This window comes from Aotus nancymaae, unplaced genomic scaffold (assembly GCF_030222135.1).
Source record: "Aotus nancymaae isolate 86718 unplaced genomic scaffold, 86718_ANA_hifiasm-v0.15.2.pri h1tg000032l_0, whole genome shotgun sequence".
NCBI lineage: Eukaryota > Metazoa > Chordata > Mammalia > Primates > Aotidae > Aotus > Aotus nancymaae.
This window is the reverse complement of record NW_026988445.1, coordinates 1,382,427-1,399,668: the sequence shown is the minus strand read 5'-3', so window position 1 is coordinate 1,399,668 and position 17,242 is coordinate 1,382,427. Positions and strand designations below refer to the sequence as shown.

Sequence of the window (17,242 nt, the reverse complement as noted above, 5' to 3'; positions counted from 1 at the left end):
GTATCAGTCATAAATTATTTTGGACATACAGACAACTATAGTTCAACCTACTCCATCTTCTGTACTTTTAGATAAGAGAAATTACTATATGGTGGCTCAAGCCTGTAATCCCAGCACTTTGGGAGGCCTAGGTGGGTGGATCACGAGGTCAAGAGATCGAGACCATCCTGGTCAACACGGTGAAACCCCGTCTCTACTAATACAAAAAAAATTAGCTGGGCATGGTGGCGCGTGCCTGTAATCCCAGCTACTCAGGAGGCTGAGGCAGGAGAATTGCCTGAACCCAGGAGGCAGAGGTTGCTGTGAGCCGAGATGGCGCCATTGCACTCCAGCCTGGGTAATGAGAGCGAAACTCCGTCTCAAAAAAAAAAAAAAAGAGAGAAATTACTATAAAGCAATAAGCATGTGAATTCTTGTGCCTCAGCCACCTGAGTAGCTGGGATTACAGGCATGCACCACCATGCCCGGCTAATTTTTGTGTATTTGGTTTTGCCACGTTGGCCAGGCTGGTCTCAAACTCCTGGCCTCAAGTGATCTGCCTGCCTCAGCCACCCAAAGTGCCGAGATTACAGGCATGAGCCACCACCTCCAGCCCAGAACTTTTAGTTAGCTGTCATTTATATGTCCCTTACGTGCCAGGCACTGTGCCGACTGCTAATACATGAAACTAAAAAGGAGCTCTTCACAATGACCTCTCAAAATGGAAAAAAATCTTCCCAGAATCCAATACCTTCCTTTCACAAAGAATACACTGGTGACAAAAATAATATCTACCCAAGTCTTGTTCATTACTGCATTGACAAGTTTTCTATGCTAGGCATATACAAGCCAATACAGTTAATTATTATTATTTTGAGACGGAGTCTCACTCAGTCACCAAGCTGGAGCGCAGAGGTGCGATCTCCGCTCACTGCAACCTCCACCTCCCAGGTTCAAGTGATTCTCCTGCCTCAGCCTCCTGAGTAGCTGGAATTACAGGTGCCTGCGACCAGGCCCGGCTAAGTGAGCCACCGCGCCCAGCCAAGTTAATTATTTTATAGGTAATTTTCAAAGCAAGATGACAAAGTGGTTTGGAAAATTCTGTCCTTACAAAGAAATGTATAACCCTTTTCAATCCAAGACTGCATCCCATTCTGCAACTTCATCTCCTCTTTCATAGACAAACACCTCCTGGGGCAGTTAGTTCATCCATACAGGCCATAGTTCTCACGGCCTATGACTTTTTCTGGTCTTTTAAGGGTCCGACTTTCACCTACCACTCCAGTCCTTACCTGATTGCCCAGCACGGCGGTGGCACAAGCTGTGGACACTTCTTTGGGCCCAAACCACACTGAGGCGATGCGGGAGGGCAAGCCCAGGATGAACACCTGGGCCACGGAGCACAGGCACTGGCCCAACATGGTGACCCAGAAGAGAGGCTGCTGCACACTGCCGCACTTGATCCAGGCGCCCAGGCAGTTCAGGCCGGAGCCCAGCAGGGCGGTGAGCCGAAGGCCTCTGGTGTCCAGCAGCCAGGTAGCCGGGAAGATGAGGGGCACGTAGGCCAGCATGTACACCATGGACAGCCAGTCGATGTGCAGCAAGGTGACACCGTAGAAGCCCTTGAAGACGTTGCTGATGATGCTGTACTGGATCCACTGAAAGGCGTTCACCAGCGAGTACAGGCTGAAGATCAGGAGCACCACGAAGCGCCTTGGGGAGAGCGCCGTCCGGGGCAGCGGGGCGCCCTCGGCCCCCGGGGTCTCGGCCCCCGGGGTCTCCGCCCCCGCGCCCGCAGGCAGCAGCCGGGCCTGGGTCTCCTCTTCCGGGGCCAGCGGAGTCTGAGGCCCGCCCACGGCTCCGGAGGCGGCAGCGAGGCTGTTGCGAGGGTCCCCATTCACCGGAAGAGAACCCGCTTTGGGCCCGTTCTGCGGCTCCAGGCTCTCCTTCCCGGCGGGCGCGCCCCTCGGCAACGGGAGGTATCCCTTCGCCTGTGGGTGTCCAGCCGCCACCGCCGCCCCCTCCTCATCGTCTGGAGGCGCCATGTCCCCGGCTCCCCGGCGCCACCTCGCGCCCCCGCCCCCCTCCCCGACTCCGCACCCTCGGCCCACAGCCCAAGGTCTTCCCCGGACCCCACCTCCACCCGCTCGGCCCACCGCTCTTTCCCCGGTGGCGCGCGCCGCGAACCGCAATCCGCGCCGCCGCGTGGACAGATGAAGGCGTCCCCGTCCGTTCCGCGCGGCGGTCACCCCTCGTCTGGTCCCGCCCCTAGAGTCGCGCGTACCGCTTGACGACGGCCCTCCGGCCAATCAGCGCGCGCATTTGCCCGGCGCAAGAGCAAATCGGGAGCTATCGGGCGGGGCGGAAGCGAACTGCCGGACTGCGGAGGAGGGAAGCGGGCGAGGAGCACCGGCTGCCGTTTTCCTACCCGGAAGGATGGAGGACCCGGGGTCCGCCGCACCTGGGGGTGGGGAGGCGGCCCGCGGTTGTGTTGCTGGAAAAAGGGGGTGTCGACTTGGACCCCAAGAGAGGGTTCTCGGGTCTACCGCAGGAAAGAATTGGAGGCAAGTCACCGAGCGCAGTGGAGGAAGCAAGTTTATTGGCATCTTCTCCGTTAGAGTCTGGCATCCTCTGACTGCAGGAGGAGGAGCTCCTGTCCTTTGGTAGTCACTACTTAGGGGAAACTGTGAGAAGCTGTGATTAAACGTGGAATCTGCGGATGTGCCCACTAAAGATAGGGCTGTTAGTGCACTAATGACCATTAATCCTTCAACCTAAGCCTGCGCATGGCCATAAATATTGTGTAATTATAATTGCTGGTCAGCTTAGAATGCGGCTATTTTCAGACCTTTAGCATTAACCTTATAGGTGCCCTGTGAGTGCCTAGCTACTCACTTTAACATGAAATCACTCTGGCCGTGTTTTATTAAACCAGATGCCTGGTAAGCAGTGACTCCTCTAACAAGTGGGCAGCTTGGAACCGGGAACGAGAGGGCCACCGAAACAGAATGAGGAAGACAAAGAAGTGGGCATCACCCTCGCCTCCACAAGGGCTTCCCAAGGGCGCTGTCCCCTACGCAAGCCCAGGACGAACTTTATTTCTCGCCCCAGCATCGCTGTCCGTCTCAGTGAGACCCTGGCTTTAGGGCAGACAGGACCACGTTTCATAAATTCATGCTGTCCCAGCAGAGGAATAACGCCAGAAAGCGTTCCAGCACAACTTCCCTTGTAAAGCTGGAATCCCCCCAGCCTCACCCTGCTGACTTGAATGAAGCACTCTGAGACAGGCTGTGATGGAGCAGGTCCGGTTGCTCCACCCTTGGACCAACACGTGTAGTTAACAGTTACTGGATGGACATGCATATTCATTTGGCTCCAGGCACCAAACTTGTGTTGAATCGTATGTGCCAGACACTGTCTTGAGATCTGGAGAATAAAAAAATAAAAAAGAGATATACAGAGCACAGTAGCCTTGCATGTCTTCCTGGACTAGAGAAAATTCAACCCTGCTGCTCCTTGGGAAGCTATGTTTGGAAAAAAATAAAGAGAGAGAGAGACCCCAAAGAATTTGTTGTTATATTGAAACTAGGTGTATATAGTACAGGAATTCTTACCATGCATTTAATCGTGAAAAGTGCTGATATCCAGAACCCTAAACCCCTGCACTTTGTTTTATTGCCTCTTACATTATTATTTTGGTCATGTATGAAATATATTAGGCATCTCTCGGTACAGGTGAAATGCTACATGTTCTAAACTAAGGAATAAGCGCATTATAATGTCTTCCTTGGCCAAACTATATAAATTGCCACCTCCCCACCCCCAATATTCCTTCCCTGCTTTTTTTTCTTTCTTTCTCTCTCTCTCTGTCTCTCTCTCTCTCTCTCCTCTCTCGGCTGGTCACCAAGCCCGAGTGAAGGGATCTGCTAACTTATGCCTCCCAAAGTGCTGAGATTACAGATACAAGCCCTTGCGCTGGGCCTTTGTCTGGCTTTTTTCTCCCTGCCCACTACAATGTGAGTTCTCACAGCAGGGCTGAAAGTTCGGTTGCTTTTTGCTACCTCTACTATTTTTCAAGAATTTGTAACGTACTATGTTCGAGTACCTATCACATAGTAGATGTTCAATAAATATTTACTGAGTGTGTATTTTAAATAATTACTTGCTTTGTAAAGAAATCTATTTCTTCTCTCCACCCAACAGCCGCCGCACTGCCATCACGGACACCAGCCTTGTGCCCCCATCTAGCCAGCCAGGGTCACCAAGGTCCTGGGCAGAATCAGCTCTCAGGGAGAGCGCACACAGGTATTTATGGATGACACAAGCCACTCCATCATCCGCAGAGTAAAAGGCCCCGTGCGCAAGGGCTATGTGCTCACCCTGTTGGAGTCAGAGCCAGAGGCTGGGAGATGGCACTGAGCTTGGCTGCTCACTGGGTCTTGGATGTTGGGTTCGACCACTGGGTCCATGAGAATGGTGTGCCACGATCCGCTCCTTTATTTTATTTTTTGCCAGCCACATGGAAATTGAGATACATGTTTAAATAAAGTGTTTGTGTTCCAAATTAAAAAGCAAGAAATAGAGAGAGGTAGGAAGGAAATCTATTTCTTTGATTATTATTATTATTATTTATTATTATTTTATTTTTGAGACGAAGTTTTGCTCTTGTCACCCAGGCTGGGGTGCAGTGGTGCAATCTCAGCTCACTGCAGCCTGCACCACCTGGGTTCAAGAGGGTCTCCCTCCTCAGTTTCCCAATTAGCTTATAGGCACCTGCCACAACATGAAATCTATTTATTTTAAAAAAAAAAATCTTGCAAACTTCCAGAAGGAAGGAAGGGAGGGAGGGAGGGAGGGAAATCTATTTCTTTCTTTCTTTTTCTTTTTTTTTTTTTTGAGATGGGAGTTTTGCTCTTGGTGTCCAGGCTGGAGTGCAATGGTGTGATCTTGGCTCACTGCAACCTCCACCTCCCCAGTTCAAGCGATTATTCTGCTTCAGCCTCCAGAGTAGCTGGGATTACAGGCGCCTGCCACCATGCCCAGCCAATTTTTGTATTTTTAGTAGAGACAGGGTTTCACCCCGTTAGCCAGGTGATCCGTGACTTGACCTCAGGTGATCCGTCTGCCTCAGCCTCCCAAAGTGCTGGAATTACAGGTGTGAGCCACCGCGCCTGGCCAGAAAATCTATTTCTTTAAAGAGAAAAAAAAAATGCTTGCAAACTTCCAGAAGGAAGGGAGAAAGGGAGGAAGGGAGAGAGGGAGAAAGGAGGGTATCTATTTCTAAAAAAAAAACCTTGCAAACTTCCAGAAGGGAGGAAGGGGGTAAGGGAGGAAGGGGCCAAGGGAGGAAGAGGGGGAGGGAGGGAGGGAACTCTATTTCTTTAAAAAAAAAAAATCTTGCAAACTTCCAGAAGGAAGGGAGGGAGGGAAATCTATTTCTTAAAAAAAATAAATAAATAAATAAATAATTCTTGCATCCTTTGCAAAACACAGGACTCAAAAAGAAAGAAAGAAAGAAAACAAAAGAAAAAAAATTCTTGCAAACTTCAAGAAAGAAAGAAAGAGTTTGTGTTCCAAATTTAAAAAAAAAAGAAAGAAATCTATTTCTTTAAAAAAGAAAATCTTGCAAACTTCCCTGACAAACATGATTTTCTAAACATTGGAGATTATTCTAGATTACTGAGGCGTGTTCTCTGAATGAAGAAAAAAAAATAAGTGTGGAATCTAAATTGGGCCTTAGTTAAGAAGTTTATTTTATGAATTTCTAAAAAAATGAATTGCATTGCTTACTATTCAGCATAAAGCTGGACACACTGGCTTATGTCTGTAATCCTCGTATTTTGGGGGAGACTGAAACAGAGGATCGCCTGAGCCCGGGAATTCAAGTCTGGCCTGGGTAACATAGGAACACCTTGTCTCTAAAAAGAAATAAATAATATTCAGCACAATTATTCAATATTCACAGGGATTTTTCTGTACTTTCATGTACCATGAAACCTATATAGCTCACACACACACAAAAGCTATTTGGAAAGGGAATCTAGTGGGTTAAATTTTAAATGACCTTTCTTTGCTTGCTCCAACCATACCTCTGTTCCAGATGTCCACAGTAAACATTCAGGTATCTGCAAACTCTCCACCCCTTCCTGAAACCAGAGACTGAAACATTATATTAGATCCAATTTCCCTATTATCCAGTAGGGGCTAGACATCGTCTTCTGCCATATCTAATAGATAACTCCTCTCTGCACTGGGGAGCTTCCTGAATGTACTACTACAGGGAGGCCATTTTTTCTGACTGTTTAGGCTCCTTCTGTTTAAAGATCATTTGTCTTTTCTATGTCCTCAGCAAGGATTGGGTTGAAAATTCCCTGGGTGTCCTGGACAGCCAGTCAGCTCATAACTTTCCCAGATATTTTTATGAGCTGGCTGGCCCCTATTCCACTCTCTCTCTGTCTCTGTGTTGCCCAGGCTGGTCTTGGACTCATGGCCTCAAGCAATCCTCCTGCCTCAACCTCCCCACAAATACTAAGATTACAGGCATAAACCACTGTGCCCAGCCATCTGTCCTACTCTCGTACCCACCTTTATCATGTGCTTTCCCTGCACATATATCTGATACTATCACCACTTCCCTGGAATGTACCACCAAGGGGGTCTAGAGTATTTGGCAAGGGCATCAGAACTACAACAAGCTACCTGGGTTTGAATACCCTGCTTCAGCACTCATCGGCTATGTGACCTTGGGCAAGTTACTTAGCTGTTTAGTAATAGGATTACAGGATCCTGCTTTGTAGGATTATTATGAGGATTACGTGATTGAACAATGCCTGGCACATGTTAGGCATTCTCAGTTACAGTTAGTAAGATGATCTAGTGTAGTGATTGGTGAAGTGTTCAGGCTCTGGAACCAAGTGGCCTAGGTTCAAATCCTAGCTCTTTCACTTACTAGCTGTATGATCTTGGATTAGTTATTGCATGTATGTGTTCCTGTAAAATGAGGATAATATCTTCACAAAATTGTTATGATCAATAAATGGCTAGTAAATATAAAGCGCTTAAATGGTGCCTGACCTCTGATTTACACCACCCATCTCCTTTATTACCAACTCATATCTTTATGTTTCTCATAATCATATCTCCTTCTCATTGTGGTATCTTAGATTAGACCCCATCTGTTTCCCATCTATCTAAACCTGCTTGGATTCTCCTGTTGTTTTTGTTTTTAAGACAGAGTCTCACTCTGTTGCCCAGGCTAGAGTGCAGTGGCACAATCTCGGCTCACTGCAACTTCCACCTCCCAGGTTCAAGCCCTGCCTCAGCCTCCAGAGTAGCTAGGATTACAGGCATGCGCCACCACACTCGGCTAATTTTTTATATTCTTAGTAGGGATGGGGTTTCTTGAACTCCTGACTTCAGGTGATCCACCCACCTCCACCTCCCAAAGTGCTGGGATTACAGGCTTGAACCACCGTGCCCGGCCATATCCTCCTGTTGTTACTCCAAACTGTTTCAGATTAAATTTCTGACTATAGGGTCCATTCCTGCAGGGTGCTTTCAGGACTGCCCCTAAAGGGTGGCACACCATGGCATATCATAGCTACCTTTTGTCTAACAAGAGGTAGGTTTCTTACCACTGGAGGTGATAAATAGTTGAATGGACCACCATGTGACATTTCTATACAGCAATTAGATGATTATCTATATCAGAGGACGTGTTGTGGATAGGATTTATAACGTCTGTAAAAAAAAATTGAGCTATGTAAGATCTAATTTTTCTTTTTTTCCCTCACCTTAGATCTAATTTTTCTTCTGACTTTAAGTTGCTATGATTTATGAAAAGTAAAATAAGCTATTTCTACTGAGAGCATTAGGCACAATTACTATGCCTACCTCAACAAAGGTCCAGAAGTAAAGAACAGAGTAAGAAAAAGTGAAAACTCATCAGTATCTCTTTGTAGTGCCATTCTAATTTCTTAATCTTGTCTTCTTTCTCTGGCTTCAGTGGTAGATACTTATTAACCAGTTTAAACATGAGTCATAATTTGTATCAAATGTTTGGATGTATAACAGAAAATGAACCTTAATCTCTGTCAAAAAAGATACTACTGGGAGCATCATTTGGCTAGGAGTCAAGATGAGATTGAGCTACTTTACAGGTGTGGAATGCCAAGTCAGAGAGATTTGAATAAGTAACAGTTCAGCAATATGCGGTCTGGACAGTATCCAGGAGCCAAGGTCCAAAATGCTAATAGGAGTGATGTAGCTGTCCCTGAACAAAGGTTTCCTACAGTTTAAGAGCCTCAGAGGTTAAGATGCAAACCAGAACATGCTATTGGAATGTGCAATCCATGATGTTTCATGGGGAGGTGGGTAGATCTGGGCAGCCTTGCCTTCAGTTTACTCCTATAGCACCAGACTCTGTCTATCTGAGCAGCAGAGGCTATATGGTTCTATTCTGTGAAAAGATCAAGTTGGAAATGAAGGAGTGGAGGAGAAGGCTGGAAATCAGAATCCTCCCACATGTACTCCCCCCTCCACTGAGACATTTTATTTATATGTATGTATTCCTAAAAGAAAGAGTCCCAGGATTTTTTCTCCTGTGTGTTTTTGTCTTGCTTCCTCTTGGTCCATGATGCCAGTTGAGGTCATCAACACAGTGAAAACAAACTGGTGAGATGGGAACAAATTATTTTGTCACTTTTCTAGATCTTTTTTTTTTGAGACCGAATCTTGCTCTTTTTGCCCAGGCTGGAGTGCAATGGTGCAATCTCTGCTCACAGCCACCTCTGCCTCCTGGGTTCAAACGATTATCCTGCCTCAGCCTCCTAAGTAGCTGAGACTAAAGGTCCCCACCACCATGCCCAGCTAATTTTTGTATTTTTAGTAGAGACGGGGTTTTACCATGCTGGCCAGGCTGGTCTTGAACTCCTGACCTCACGTGATCCCCCCACCTCGGCTCCCAAAGTGCTGGAATTACAGGTGTGAGCCACTGCACCCAGCCCATTTTTCTACATCTTTTAATTGCACATCAAATCTGGAGCTGATTGCTCCACACTTGTTTAACCTGCCTATGAGGTTCAGGACAATTTTCGCAGCTCTGTGACCATCAATGACTTTGAATTCACCAATATAACCATATTCATCATCACAGTTAGAAACCAAACAATGACTTTGGAGCATGACCTAATAAGAACACCGCATTTGGGTTTCTTTTTCGCATTTATGCACACCATTATGGTGGCACAGAAAGATGATGAAAACTATTTGTACATTTTTGTGTAGAGGTACTAGAGATCTAATTCTGCAACAGCAGAGCTTCCTGCCCTAAAACATCTCCAAGGATTTGCTAAGGCAGATCCTGCCTTTCGTGTCTGGCTTAAAATTTACCTATTGGGTGATTTAAATGTAACCAATGTCAAATCATAACTAAATTTTCCATGTTACATCTGCTTATTCCTTTAGGCATGATTTAATTTATCACATTAGCTAGTTGACACATTGGTTTTAAAGATAATGAGATTTAGGCTGGGTGAGGTGGCTCAGGCTTGTAATCCCAGCACTTTGGGAGGCCGTGGCTGGTGGATCACCTGAGGTCAGGAGTTCAAGACCAGCCTGAACCAACATGGTGAAACCCCGTCTCCACTAAAAATACAAAATTAGTTGGCCAGTACTAGCAATTTTAAAACTCTCACCTTCTTTTACAATTTTTAAAAAAATGTATGTATGTATTTTTTTAAATTATACTTTAAGTTCTGGGATATGTGTGCAGAACATGCAGGTTTGTTACGTAGGCATACACGTGTCATGGTGGTTTGCTGCACCCATCAACCCATCATCTACGTTAGGTATTTCTCCTAATGCTATCCCTCCCCTAGCTCCCCACCCTCCAATAGGCCCCAGTGTGTGACGTTCCCCCTTTTATAATTTTTAATTGCTTAATTTGAATTGATTGAAACATGTACTATCTCTCTTCATCCCCACCAGAATTGATTCAGGTTTTTTGAGCCTGAAGGCTTAATTTGGGGATGGGGGTGTTATTTAAGAAACAAACATCTTTAACTTGTGGCCATAATGCAAACAAAAATAAATAAATAAAAAGAAAAAAAAAGAAACTAACATCAAATTTAAAATTTAAAATGAGGCCAGGTGTGGTGGTTCATGCCTGTAATCCCAGGACTTTGGGAGGTCGAGGCAGGTACATCATTTGCGCTCAGGAGTTCAAGACCAGCCTGGGCAACATGGCGAAACCCCTTCTCTACCAAAAAAATACAGAATTTATCTGGGCATGGTGGCACATGCCTGTAGTCCCAGCTACCTGAGAGGCTGAGGTGGGAGGATTGCTTGAGCCCAGGAGGTCAAGGCTGCAATGAGATGAGATTGCACCACTCTAGCCCAGGCAACAGAGTGAGGCCTTGTTGAAAGAGAGAGAGAGAGAGAGAGAGAGAGACAGAGAGAGACAGAGACACACAGAGAGAAGCCTTCAGAGACCCTGAAGGGTAAGCCATATTAACCTCATGGTAAATTGGCCTCTGCTCACCCCTCCCACACCTATAGCAACTAATATCTTCATTTCCAGATTTTCTCTGAAAAAAACTGCAACTGCCTCAAATGTTTTCTCTTGATTCACTACTTTGGAACTCACTTACTGAAACTCTGATGAAAGAATTGGGCCAAGAAAAATGGACCTCCAGTCTTCCTTCCCAGCCCTGGCCAATTCAGAGCATCTACGACAGAGGAGTCTTAAGGGTTTGTATGCTTAGAGCTGAGAGACCAAATAGCTGTAATTAGAGGAAATGCCATATGGACACAGGCCACAAGGAACACTCAAGCCCCTGTAAACCAAAAATGAAATATTCTAAGCCCCAACATAATCCACAGATTAAACCTCCCATCTCAGCCTCCCAAATAGCTGGGATTACAGGCACATGCAATCGTGCCCAGCAAATTTTTGTATTTTTGGTAGAAACAGGGTTTCACCCTGTTGGCCAGGCTGGTCTCAAACTCCTGACCTCAAGTGATCTGCCCGCCTCGGCCTCCCAAAATGCTAGCATTACAAGCGTGAGCCACTGTGACGGGCCTCTAACACTTATTTCTGAAGTTTTTTTTCTTCTCTGCTTTTCTGAAGCCCCTTCTTCCCTCTCTTGTTGCCTTAAGGTACCTTCACCCTGGCTGGGCCCGATTGTTCTTTCATCAGTTTTTTTTCTTCGTTTCTTTAGCCTACATACGCTCTTGCACCTGGGTTATAAAAATGTGAAGTACATCCTAGTTCCATGCTGGGCCTTATTATTAACAAGAACTTTCCTGAATCTCTCAAGATATAGTGAAAGCATGCATACATAAACTATATTGAACTAAAAATAAATAAATGGATTTCCTAAAAATAAATAAATGTGTTGGCTGGGAGCGGTGGCTCAGGCCTGTAATCCCAGCGCTTTGGGAGACCGAGGCAGGAGGATGGCTTGAGCTCAGGAGTTTGAGACCAGCCTGGGTAACACAGTGAGCCCCTGTCTTTTAAAAAAATACAAAAATTAGCCGGGCGTGGTGGCACAGGCTTATTCTTCCAGCTACTTGGGAGGCTGAGGTGGGGGGATGGCTTGAGCCCTGGAGGCAGAGGTTACAACAAGCCAAGATCATGCCATTGCACTCTAGCCTGGCAACAGAGCAAGACCTTGCCACCAAAAAATTAAAATAAAAATAAAATGAAATAAAATAAAAGTGTTTTAAAAAATGTACTGCCCACCTTTGAAGGCAGCAATGGCACTATGAATGATGTGTAATTTCTTGAGTCAGCTTCTTTCTTGAGTTCCTCCTCCATGTAGTGAGTTAGTCAGTTAGATAGCTTTTCCCTGCCCCCACTTCCAGAGTGACCTGAAGATTAAAAAAAAAAAAAAACTAGAGACATCCTCTTCTTAGAAAAGAAATGCATGAATAAAATAACTCCCCATGTAGCCTGGGCAACGTGGCAAAACCCCGTCTCTACAAAAAATTTAAACATTAGCCGGTGTAGTGGTGAATGCCTACAGTCCCAGCAACTCAGGAGGTGGAGGTGAGAGGATCACCTGAGCCCCAGAGGTCGACGTTGCAGTGAGCCTCGATCACACCACTGCACTCTAGCTTGTCTGATGGAGTGAGGTCCTATCTCGAAAAGCAAAACAGGCCAGGCACGGTGACTCGTGCCTGTAATCCCAGCACTTTGGGAGGCCGAGGTGGGCAGATCACCTGAGGTCAGGAGTTCAAGACCAGCCTGACCAACATCGTGAAACCCCTTTTCTACTAAAAATAGAAAATTAGCCTGGCATGGTGGCTCATGCCTGTAATCCCCCTCAGGAGGCTGAGGCAGGAGAATCACTTGAACCCGAGAGGTTGAGGTTGCAGTAAGCCAAGATCATGCCATTGCGCTCCAGCCTGGGCAACAAAAATGAAACTCCATCTCAAAAAACAAAACAAAAACAAACAATAACAAATTCCCCATGTAAAATATAAAGTTTTAATAAAACCAATAAAGTAGCTACCACTTACTGAGTACCTACAATGAATCTTTAGATTAGAACTCTTCTTCATGGGGGCAAGGAGCCATTTGTCCCCAGTAACCACAACAGCACCAAGCAGAATATGTGCTCAAAATGTATCAGAACATGTAATAAATTGATGCCAGACAGAATGCAAAAAGGTTTACATGCATTCCTAATTTAATCTCAACTCCTTCCTCATCACTTACCACACATACGCACAACTTGGTGAAAGCAGTATCCTTAGCACCATTTTACAGATCATGAAACTGATACCATGAGGGTTGAATGGCTGGGCCTGGTGACGCACACCTGTAATCCTAGCACTTTGGGAGGCCAAGGCAGGGGAATCGCTTAAGCTCAGGAGTTCAACACCAGCCTGGCTGACATAACGAAACTGTGATTGCACCACTGCTCTCCAGCCTGGGTGACAGAGTAAGACCCTGTCTCCAAAATAAAATTTTTTTTAAAAGAGGGTTGAGTGATTTATATTTATCCAAGGACACCTGGTTAGTAAGTAAATGATTTCTCTGACTCCAGAATCTCTCTTGACCAGGCTTCTGTGAATAGAACAAAGTTGGAATGGCACTAATCAGAATATTCCATCACCAAGGTAACATGCCAGTGGACTTGAAAGACTCTATGGGTTGCTATATGTTAAAGGTAATTTATAACAATATGCCTGTAGAAATAGTAATATATTTTATCATACAGTCCTCATTACTATGATAGTTATGATCTATAAAGATACCAAAAACGTTAAATTAGCAAATACTGAACCATTGCTCCTAGAAAGAATACAGCTGGCCCCCAACTTACAATGGTTTGACATACAATTGTTTGACTTTATGATGGCACAAAAGCAATATGCATTCAGCAGGAACTGTACTTTTCATCTTTTTCCCAGGCTAGTGCAACTAGTGCTATTTAAGGTAACAAATACATTTTAAGGAGTGGCCAAATTTGCAAATATTTAATCCATGAGTAATGAAGGTCTACTGTATATACATGTTTAGTATTTTCAAAGCCTGGGCTAGGCACAGTTGCTCATGCCTATAATCCCAGCACTTTGAGAGGCTGAGGCAGAAGGATCACTTGGGCCCAGGAGTTCAAGACCAGCCTGGGCAACATGGCGAAACCCTGTCTCTACAAAAATTAGCTAGGCATGATGGTGTGTGCCTGTAGTGCCAGCTATTTGGAAAGCTGAGGTGGGGGTTCATCTGAGCCCGGGAGGTTGAGGCTGCAGTGAACTGTGATCAAGTCACTCACTGTACTCTAGCCTGGGTGACAGAGTGAGACCTTGTCTCAAAAAAACAAAGAAAAAAAAAGTTTAAAAGCCCTTTGCAGTCTAATGCTCTCCCAATGGAGCTATTTTGGGCAGCTCTTCAAAGCTGCTTTCAAAGTCGTGGGTTGAACATATTACTTATCTCCATGTAAGAGATTGCAAAATGAATGAATTAGCAGTTGAAATTGTCCTGTTCCTATGTCACTTACAGGACCAGTTTCACAGGCATGAGACTCAAACAGTCACATAGGACCCTTTGCTCAGAGGGTCTCACAATTGGCTGAAAGTTTTACTGACATTACCTTGAAAGTCTCAATTGTTTGTTAATAAAGCGTCCAGCATTTTTATTTTCACTGGACCCTACAAATTATGTAGCCAATTCTAGTCAAACAGCAAGTAAACAAGATTAGTAATTGGGCAGAAAAGAAATTTTATCAAATTGAACAAAACTTTTTTCAAAGTGCTTATTTAATATGATAAAGTTACCACTTATTAAGGGTTGGTTGTATTAAGCTCTTGATATTTATTAGCTCATTTTATCCTTATGACACTGTGAGTTGGATATTATTTTCATTTAACACATGAGGAAACTGAGGCCCAGAGAAGGTAAGTAACTTAAACAAGATCATATAGTTAGGAGGCAGCATAGGTAAATATTAATCAAATTTTTTTTACTTAATAAATATGCTTTTACCACTAGACTCTATTACTGTGTCTATTTTGTTTTATTTAGCTCCAGTTGTAATAAGAGTTTGAATTTTGTTATCTTCATGGTGAACTTTTAACTAAGACATCTATGTTTTATTTGCAGTTCAACTATAAAATGGGCTTTTAACAAAATATAAATTAACTCAGGCTGGGGGTGGTGGCTTACGACTGTAATCCCAGCACTTTGGGAGGCCGAGGCAGGCAGATCACTTGAGGTCAGGAGTTTGAGGCCAGCCTGGCCAACATGGCGAACCCCTGCCCCCAATCTCTACTAAAAATACAAAAAAAATAGCCGAGCATGGTGGTGCACACCTGTAGTCCCAGCTACTCAGGAGGCTAAGGCATGAGAATCGCTTGAAGTTAGGAGGTGAAGGTTGCAGTGAGCCGAGATCACGTCACTGCACACCAGCCTGCATGACAGAGTGAGACTCCATTTCAAAACTAACAAACAAAAACAGGCAATTGATGAACTAACCTTTTTATTATTATTTTATTTATTTATTTATTTTGAGACAAAGTCTCACTCTTGTTACCTAAACTGGAGTGCAGTGGTGTGATCTCAGCTCACTGCAACCTCAGCCTCCTGGATTCAAGCAATTCTCATGCCTCAGCCTCCCAAGTAGCTGGGATTGCAGGCCCATGCCACCACGCCCAGATAATTTTTGTATTTTTAGTAGAAACGGGGTTTCACATGTTGGCCAGGTTGGTCTCAAACTCTGGACTTCAAGTGATCTGCCCGCCTTGGCCTCCCAAAGTGCCGGGATTGCAGGCGTGAGCCACCTCCCCCCAGCCTTAATTGTCTTTTACTGGTCTCTTCCATGATGCTGAACTCAAACTCTAGACATTAGTGTAAAAGCTATGGTTCTAAGTTCAATGATTTGCCAAGGGAAACAGGAAACAAAAAGATAAAATGGGGAAGCTGCACATGCCCGAGATGGAAAACTTAAACTGCAGTTCAGTAAAAAAACATTTCATCTCATATTCTTTACCTTTAAAAAAAAGTTTATCTTATCCTGTTAAAATTCCCAGAAACAATGCCAGGCGCAGTGATTCACGCCTGTAATCCCAGCACTTTAGGAGGATGAGGCGGGTGAATCACCTGAAGTCGGGAGTTCGAGACCAGCCTGGCCAACATGGGAAAATCCCATCTCTACTAAAAATACAAAATTAGCCAGGCGTGGTGGCACATGCCTGTAGTCCCAGCTACTTGGGAGGCTGAGGCAGGAGAACTGCTGAACCCAGGAGGCAGAGGTTGCAGTGATTGGAGATCGCCCTTGCACTCCAGCCTGGGTGACAAGAGCAAAACTCTGTCTCAGAAACAAACAAGCAAAAAATTTCCAGAAACGAATGTAGGAGTGTTAGGTTCTCCCTCACATACTGGATTAGAGAAAAATATCTTTTCTTGTTCCTACTAGTCCTTAAATTGGGGTGCAGACCTAAGCTCAACTCTTAGCCTGAGGCAGAGTTCTCAAGTGAGACACACTTGGATCAGCCAGTCCACTACTGGGCCTGAGAATAAATGTTGTTGTATGCTGCTGAGTTTTGCAGCATCATTCTGGCAATAACCGCCTAAGACAATTCTTTGCCATCTTTCAGAAAATCCCAGTCTTCCATGTGGCTCTGGAAAGGAGGAAGGGAACAAAATATGTGGCATTCTCTCCTAAAGCATTTCCATTTTCTACAGGTGTAAATCCTTGTTAGGTTTATGTGTTAGGCAGAGAGCTTTGAAAAGATACCTCTTCTTTGCTTATTTAGGAATGAAAAATTGATGGCTCTGGTAGCTTTCCTAAAAGAATGTATGTTTGCGCGATTTTTGTCACTTCAATGTGTTTCAAAGTGTTATTATAAAAATAAAGCGAAAACAATCTAAAATCTAGCAATAAAAAGAATAATTAATGTCAGACTCGGTGGCTCACACCTGTAATCCCAGCACTTTGGAAACCTGAGGTGGGTAGATCGCTTGAACTCAGGAGTTTCAGCCCAGGCTGGGCAACATGGTGAAACCCTGTCTCTACCAAATATACAAAAAAATTAGCTGGGCATGGTGGTGCATGCCTGTGGTGGTCCCAGCCACACCGGAGACTGAGGTTTGGGGGATCACTTGAGCCCAGGAGGCAGAGGTTGCAGTGACCCAAGATCATGCCACTGGATTCTGTCTGGGTGACAAAATGAGACCCCATCTCAAAAGAAACAAACAAAAAGAAAAGGTGGGGCCAGGCACAGTGGCTTATGCCTGTAATCCTAGCACTTTGGGAGGCTGAGGCGGGTAGATCACAAGGTCAGGAGTTCAAGACCAGCCTGGCCAAGATGGTGAAACCCCATCTCTACTAAAAATACAAAAAAATAGCCTCGCGTGGTGGCAGGCGCCTGTAATCCCAGCTACTTGGGAGGCTGAGGCAGAGAATTGCTTGAACCCAGGAGGCGGGAGGTTGCAGTGAGCCAAGATGGTGCCTCTGCACTCCAGCCTGAATGACTGAGTGAGATTCTGTCTCAAAAAAAAAAGAAAGAAAGGTGGTGTCTCCCACGCCAAATAATTTAAAAGACCGACTGCAGTGGCTCACACCGGTAATCCCAGCACTTTGGGAGGCCAAGGCAGGTGGACCACGAGGTTAAGAGATCGAGACCATCCTGGCCAACATGGTGAAACCCCATCTCTACTAAAAATACAAAAATTAGCAGGGTGTGGTGGCGCGCGCCTGTAGTCCTAGCTACTCAGGAGGCTAAGGCAGGAGAATCACTTGAACATGGGAGGTGAAGG

The 17,242-nt window shown here is 45.2% G+C and overlaps 3 protein-coding genes across 3 annotated transcripts in view; 1 reads left to right on the top strand and 2 right to left on the bottom strand.

The window, feature by feature from the left end:
- The window catches only part of FLVCR1 (FLVCR choline and heme transporter 1), a 36,950-nt gene extending 34,926 nt beyond the window's left edge, over nucleotides 1-2,024 (bottom strand). Inside the window, exon 1 of the mRNA XM_012459621.2 lies at nucleotides 1,272-2,024. Within this exon, the coding sequence (XP_012315044.2) occupies nucleotides 1,272-2,024 (753 nt within the window). The remainder of the gene's footprint in view (nucleotides 1-1,271) is intronic.
- Nucleotides 2,025-2,558: 534 nt separating this feature from the next.
- LOC110566982 (uncharacterized) overlaps nucleotides 2,559-17,242 on the bottom strand; it is a 27,425-nt gene continuing 12,741 nt past the window's right edge. The window contains exons 3-7 of the mRNA XM_064383495.1: nucleotides 11,723-11,850; nucleotides 7,614-8,649; nucleotides 6,069-6,125; nucleotides 4,359-4,473; nucleotides 2,559-3,405 (exon numbers count right to left, since the gene is read on the bottom strand). Of these exons, the coding sequence (XP_064239565.1) occupies nucleotides 2,938-3,405; nucleotides 4,359-4,473; nucleotides 6,069-6,125; nucleotides 7,614-7,648 (675 nt within the window). The 5' untranslated portion in view covers nucleotides 7,649-8,649; nucleotides 11,723-11,850 and the 3' untranslated portion in view covers nucleotides 2,559-2,937. The remainder of the gene's footprint in view (nucleotides 3,406-4,358; nucleotides 4,474-6,068; nucleotides 6,126-7,613; nucleotides 8,650-11,722; nucleotides 11,851-17,242) is intronic.
- The window catches only part of SPATA45 (spermatogenesis associated 45), a 16,618-nt gene continuing 3,625 nt past the window's right edge, over nucleotides 4,250-17,242 (top strand). Inside the window, exon 1 of the mRNA XM_064383458.1 lies at nucleotides 4,250-4,284. The gene's annotated coding sequence lies outside the window, so the exon portion shown is untranslated. The remainder of the gene's footprint in view (nucleotides 4,285-17,242) is intronic.